At 37.5% G+C, this 6,939-nt stretch overlaps 1 protein-coding gene across 1 annotated transcript; it reads right to left on the bottom strand.

The window, feature by feature from the left end:
• Positions 1–2,347: 2,347 nt before the first annotated feature.
• On the bottom strand, positions 2,348–5,141 carry LOC104235142 (peroxidase 3-like). The gene is made up of 4 exons (XM_070174041.1): positions 4,632–5,141; positions 4,185–4,382; positions 3,670–3,829; positions 2,348–2,934 (listed from the first exon to the last, which is right to left on the bottom strand). Exons 1-4 carry the CDS (start codon positions 4,842–4,844, stop codon positions 2,516–2,518), a joined length of 990 nt encoding a protein of 329 aa, XP_070030142.1. The 5' UTR covers positions 4,845–5,141; the 3' UTR covers positions 2,348–2,515.
• Positions 5,142–6,939: the final 1,798 nt, after the last annotated feature.

The raw sequence follows: 6,939 nt of genomic DNA, 5'->3' as shown, positions 1-6,939 counted from the left end.
TGAAAGGTTTGACCAAGTTTTTGACTTGTTAAATGATGAAATCAAAGATATAATCATGGAATTTAACCAAAACTAAGTAAGAATCACTTACCCCAATCAATTCCTTGAAAATATCTCCAAGAATCGCCTCCAACTGAGCTCCCAAAATCAAATTTGTGATATGAACTCAAACCCTATCAAATTAAGTCCGATTGAACTTATGAACTTCCAACTTCTACATTTAACACCGAAACCTATCAAATCAAGTCCGATTGTCCTAAAATTTTGCACCCAAGTCATAAATGACATAACGGGCCTACTCCAACTCCCATAACAAAAAAATCCGAGCTCGGTAATCATAAAGTTAACTCTCGATCAACCTTATCAATTTCCAAAACTTCAAAATTTTCAACTTTCGGCATTTCAAGCCTAAATCAACTACGGACCTCCAAATCACTATCCGGACACACTCCTAAATTCAAAATCACCCAACGGAGCTAACGAAACCATCGAAACTCCATTCCGGAGTCATTTACACAGAAGTCAACATCCAGTCAACCTTTTCAACTTAAGCTTCCAACCTTGAGACTAAGTGTCTCAACTCATTTCGGAACAACTTCGGCACCGAACCAACTATCCCAACAAGTCACATAGCAACTAATAAACATAAAATGAGCACCGAATGGGAAAACATGACTACAACACTCAAAACGACTGGCCGGATCGTTAAAGGAAGAATCTATATACCGCTAGGTTAAATTGAAAAGATGACCTTGGCAATTTATTAGTAGTGTACAAGTATGGACTCCTCGTCAACAAAGAATACCAATCATCTTCCTACATCAATGGAACAACAACATAAACAATTGATGCAACAGGTGTAGTAGCATCACAATAATATTAACAATGTTATTCTCCATAGCAACGTGAAAATATCCTTAAGATTGTTGGAAAAATTGGATTATGGACACTAGGATTTATCAAAGCTTGAGGCGTGTGAAGGATAGTGTCCTTAAGGATATTTCTCTCACACTGCAAAGAATAAAATTAGGCGTATCCCCAGGATTTAACAAGCTCTTCCAGTTATTAACTGGGAATAGAACTAGCAAAAAATCCAAGAAAGAAACCCAGCATATAGGAGAAAGAAGAAGATTCAGAAAATTGTATAAAAAAGTATGTCTTTTACTCTCAAAGACCATGTTTATATAGGTGTTGCTCCGACAACTAGTTAACGATTAGTTTGACTCCATTAAATAAAAGGCAATTTACTAAATAATAAATAGATATAAATAAAATTTCAAAAAGAAAAGATTTGACAAATCAAGATGGACAATACCTTTTGAGATATCACTAATTTCCTACAAAGTATATAAAGGAATTAGTCATATTTACCTAGTCCCATGAAAGTCTTTACGGAAATGTAAATAAGAAGATAAATTTGGAGGATCATTCCAAATTTTTTTGTCTATTCCAGCTACACCATCGGGGCCCACATGCTCCCATAGCTAGCTAGAGTATGTGCCACCATATTCGCCTCACGGGAGAAGTGGTGCATTAGAGGATGATTGACTCAATAAAACCTGCAATCATTCGACAAATGTGAATAAGGTTTACTTTTAAAGACAAGAAAAATTAAATAATCAATACCTGCTAGTATATAGTCGAGAGAATCCATTTCCACTATTAATAGATATAGATTCTTAATCGAGTTTGCAAGAATATAGTCAACTGGAGTAAACTTTCCGATTTTCATTGACGTTAATTCGATTGGTTTCTATTTTCTAATATAAGTTGGTTGTGTGCTCCAAATTGGCTCTTGAGTAGCTGGTGACGTTGAAAAGAAAATGTACAGAATGCAAAATGTTCCGTTTACTAATTATTATTTGTAATATTGACATTCTTTCACCATTGAATGTCACAAATCAATTCATAAATAAGTTACTTCTCGTAATATTAATCACTTGATAATTTGGCATATATTTTAGTCATTCAACTTAAGTAAAACTAGATAACCATAAATCAGAGGAGATGATGGAAGAGAAGGGATAAGGAAGGCCAAAGAGTGGGATGAATTATAAGTTTTATATATAGATCTTTTTTGAGATACTTCTTAAAAAGCAAGAATAATAATCATTGCTTATTGAAACTTCTTAATTGATTTATAAGAAGAGAGAAAGAAAGAAAGAAAAAAGGAAAAAAAATACACACTGGAAATTCATGATGTCTGAAAAACGTGGGTTTTCATTATTCTTTTTTCATTTCTTCTTTCTTTTTCCCCTTAATTATGCAAAAAGTGGATGTTTAAAAGGCTAAACAAACCCCATGTTGGAATGATACCATAATTTTCAGTTTCTACAAGAGCTCTTCACATCATATATATATATATAATTTATTCAAAATAACCATCAAGTTACAAAATCGAATAGAATTAATAAATACAAAAGGAACAGAACACATTTTGGCCCAAACTATCTTAACAAAGGGCTCGTACAAATACGAGCCGTAGAACCAAAAAAGAAAATGAAACAAAGACCACTTAACTATTCACAACCGCACAGTGCTTCCTAATTTCACCAGCAGAGCCTGTCTTAACTTCAATTCTTCCCATTTTTTCCATTGCCTGAGCAAATTCAGTATAGAACTCTTTGAATGATCCGTCGACGAGTTGGTTGACATATGACTTTGTTATAGTAGTAGTTGTCAAGGCAGCATCAGATTGAAAGAGGCCTCTCCTTTTGAGTAGAAGCTTGTAATAGCTAAGATCAAATGTCCTGGAACTCCCTGGGTCCATCTCAACTTTTGTTGTGTTATCATCGAGCGATTTGCATTTTTTGGCCTTAAGGTTAGCTGCATATTCACTGTCTAAAGATGGATCTTGAGTACCAAAAGTTCCAGTGAAATTGTATAAACGTGTTGAAAATGATGAGCAATGAGAGATTCCAATGGTATGAGCACCTGAAAGAATTATATATTATCAATGGAAATTATAGTTAACACCTATACAGTGGCATTCACAGGATTTTGCATAATCAGTATCGACTTATACTCTTACAGTTTCACAATTCTGCTGCTAAGTGAGATCGTGTCTCGACTTTTTTGTACCAAATTATTATTTACTAGTATCTGCATTATTTTTAAGAATAATGAATTAGGAGCACTATTTTCATTAACAGAATTTAATCGGTCCGCTACTAGATGTTCTATCCGCATTGGACTCGTTGTAGATAAAACTGCGTGGAACCCATATGAAGTTATATGAATATAGTTTCTTGGAAAAATATTATCTACACTAATATAAGAAAACTTTTTGGAAGCAGTATTGGTTAACACCCCTTGCTCTCTTGAAAATGCACCTATACACATGCCATACTTATCAGGCAGTCAGGGCATAACAAAGAAGTAATACTACCTCCGTTTCAATTTAAATAACATACTTTTCTTATTAGTACGTTCCAAAAAGAATGACACATTTCTATATTTGGAAACAATTATCTTTGAACTTTTCATTTTACTCAGTTTATCCTTAACGAAAAGTTTTTATAGTCACACAAATATTATGACCTCACAAAGCTTTTACCCCTTAAGCTTTTACGATCTTCTTTTTTTTCTTAAACTTTATGTCAAGTGAAACTAACTCATCTAAATTAAAACAGAAGGAGTAAATAAGCATGTGAATTATTTTTGGCTTACCAGATAATAGAACCAAGTCTTTGAGGTCAAGGCCCTTCTTAGCAAAAGAAGTCTGGAGACTAGATAAGTTATTGAATGGAGCTGGAATATCTGTGGTTTCTGAAACGTTAGAGATTCTTCCATCTCTTCTCCCAGTTGGCACATTCCAATAAGGGCCTCCCTATTAGTGGAGGAGCCAGAATTTTCATCAAGAGGTGTCAAAATATAAAAAATTAGATACATCAAAAAGTCAAGGGGAGTCAACGTATAGTAACTATACATAAAATATGACACCCCTTGGTTCAGTGTGGCGCCTATCATTCCCAAGAAGAAGATGGTCATTATAAATAGAAAACTAATGTTTAGAAGTATTAAACTAAATAGCCGTCCATCCAACAACTTAAACTAAAAATAATCGGTGAATGTATAAAATATATATACTGGTGTATAATCTGGCTATACATAGTAAACAGATTCCAAACGGATGTTTGTGTAAAGATTCCAAATGGCTTAGATAGTTGAACTTATTGTCTTACAGTGGCCACAACAGAGTCTCTAGCAATCAATGCAACGATATCGGCACAAGAGACTACTCCAGGACATTCAGCTTCAACTACTTTTTTCACAGCATCAATGAAATCGAAGCCTCTCAGTGTTTGATTAGGGATTCCTACTTTTTCGGTCTGGTTTCCTGTACTTGATGTTGAATTCAGGAGCACTGAAGCATCGCAACCCTGCAAAATTGTAAATTAAGACCCCAAAAAGAAAGAAAAAAGATCAAAATAAGCATAACAACTATGCAATTTTCAAATGGTATGTTCAAGTGAATTCAGGAGCACTGAAGCATCGCAACCCTGCAAAATTGTAAATTAAGACCCCAAAAAGAAAGAAAAAAGATCAAAATAAGCATAACAACTATGCAATTCTCAAATGGTATGTTCAAGTGTTATAATAACAAGACATATATAGTAATTAATAATTACCCTGACAAAGCAATCATGAAAATGCATTCTAATTAAGGCAGCGGCAAGAGATGGAGCATTTGGAATGTGCTTCTGGACATAGTCTTGAATGGTCTTCTCTGCTTTTGGACAGCTCTTTGCATAAAAGTTTGGTTGCAATTGAGCATCGCTTGATCCTAGGAGTCCTAGAATACACATCAATATTAAAGAACACAAATAGCCTAATGTAGCCATTTTGTTTCTAATCTTCAAAAGGAGATATGTTCTTTCCTTTGTTGTGTTTCTTGACACACATCAATTCCAAGAACATCTGAGTTTTTTTATAGGCACTAATGTCACGTCCTTAGTTATTAACCAAGTACACGTGCGGCACTTGACAACTCGCTCACGATCTTGCACAACTTGCTCAAGTTCTTGCTATGTCAAGTCAGCCTTGCTACACTCAAGATCGCTAAGAGAATGGAAGAAAGAACACAAGAGAATTGTTAAAGGAAGCTTTTTATTAGGGAGAACTTGAATTGTTTGCTTGATGAATTACAAATGAATGACCCCCTTTATATACTAGTTTTCTAGGGGCTAGTGTGTAAATATTAATTATTACACAAGTCCTTGATATTTACAAGATAAGAGCTTTTTCTAAAATTCTCTACAAGCCTAGAAGATTCCAAGGACTTTCCTAGCAAATCCATAAGGATCTAGGTTCTTCCTAAGGAAATGTTCATACCTCTCTAGAATCTTCTCACAAATCCTAGCATTCTTCTTATGTAAGCTTCCACATGGCATTAATATATGCCAAATGGCGCCTATGTGGCATGATGACATGGCGGGTCATCACACTCTCCCCCACCCAATATTGCGACGACCGCGGCGCAATGCTGCTGCATAAACTCTCGGATCTTATCTTTGAATTGCCACAAGTCTTCATATCGTTCCCACGTGGCCTCCTCCGGTGATTGCCCTTTCCAATGGACGAGGAACATAGCGGTGGCTTTTTGCCCTTGTTTTCGCCTAGCCTGGTAATCTATGATAGCCTCAATCTCCCGATCATGCGAGGCAGTGATAGTCATTGGCGCTCGACTTGATTGGCCCCTACTCTGATCATCCTTATCTTCATGATATGGCTTAAGCATGCTGGCATGGAAGACATGGTAGATCTTAAGATACCATGGCATGTCAAGCTTGTATGAGATCTTGCCTACCTTGCCGACGATCTTAAATGGCCACTCATACTAGCGAATCAGATTCTGATGCATGCCCCGTAGTGCTTTGAACTGTCTTGGGTTAAACTTCACCATGACCATGTCCCCAACTCTATAGTCCGTGGGACGCCGCTTACGGTCCGCAAACTTCTTCATCTTCTTAGCTGCCTTATCCAAGTACGACTTAGCAGTGTCAAGGTGTTCCTCCCATCCTTTGGCCATATGATAAGCCCCCAAACTCTTTCCCTCGAACGCGGCTGGTAATGAATGTGGAGTTTGTGGTTGTTGGCCTGTGGCTAGCTGAAATGGTGTCCGCCCCGTGGACTCACTCCGCTGCAAGTTATAAGAGAATTGGGCAATGTCTAGGAGCCTTTCCCAATCTTTCTGATGCGCGCTTACATAATGCCTCAAGTAGCATTCTAGTAAGGCATTGACCCGTTCCGTTTGTCCATCCGTCTGTGGGTGGAAACTAGTAGAAAAGTGCAGTTCTGTGCCAAGTATGTCGAACAACTCTCTCCAAAAGTTCCCAGTGAAGCGGGGGTCTCGATCATTGATGATATGCCTTGATAAGCCTCAATACTTTACCACGTTCTTAAAGAATAGCTTGGCGGCTTCCTTAGCTGTGCAACCCGGTGAGGAGGGCATGAAGGTGGCATATTTGGAAAATCTATCCACGACCACCATAATAGTACCATAACTATTAGACTTCGGTAGGCAAGTGATAAAGTCCATAGTCACTCTCTCCCATAGACGCTCTGCAACTAGTAGTGGCTTCAAAAGTCCTCCGGGTGGTTGTTGTTCAACCTTGTCCTGTTAACAGACAAGACAAGTATGCACATAGCACTCTATGTCATCCCGCATGCGTGGCCAATAGTAGACTGACTCAACCAAGGCCCTAGTGCGACGTTGACCTGGATGACCAGCTCACATTGTGTCATGACTCTCCCTTATGATCCATCGTCTAATGTCTCCAAACTTAGGAACGTAGACCCGCCGACCTGTGGTAAGTAGTAGGTCGTCTTTTATCCAAAACCGTCTCATCTTGCCTTTGTTAGCTAACTCGATAAGTTGTCTGGCTGCTGGATCATGTTGTATGCCTTTTTTTATAGCCTCCCGAATGTCCCATCTCA

This window comes from Nicotiana sylvestris, chromosome 5 (assembly GCF_000393655.2).
Source record: "Nicotiana sylvestris chromosome 5, ASM39365v2, whole genome shotgun sequence".
Taxonomy (NCBI): domain Eukaryota; kingdom Viridiplantae; phylum Streptophyta; class Magnoliopsida; order Solanales; family Solanaceae; genus Nicotiana; species Nicotiana sylvestris.
This window is presented reverse-complemented; position numbering and strand designations above follow the sequence as displayed.

Excerpts from the sequence above, each read along its gene's own strand:
- LOC104235142 (XM_070174041.1), bottom strand. The coding sequence starts at position 4,844 with ATGGCTACATTAGGCTATTTGTGTTCTTTAATATTGATGTGTATTCTA. Across the intron at positions 4,383-4,631 it reads TTCATGATTGCTTTGTCAGG|GGTTGCGATGCTTCAGTGCT; the intron begins GTAATTATTAAT and ends ACAATTTTGCAG. Across the intron at positions 2,935-3,669 it reads AGACTTGGTTCTATTATCTG|GTGCTCATACCATTGGAATC; the intron begins GTAAGCCAAAAA and ends TAATTCTTTCAG.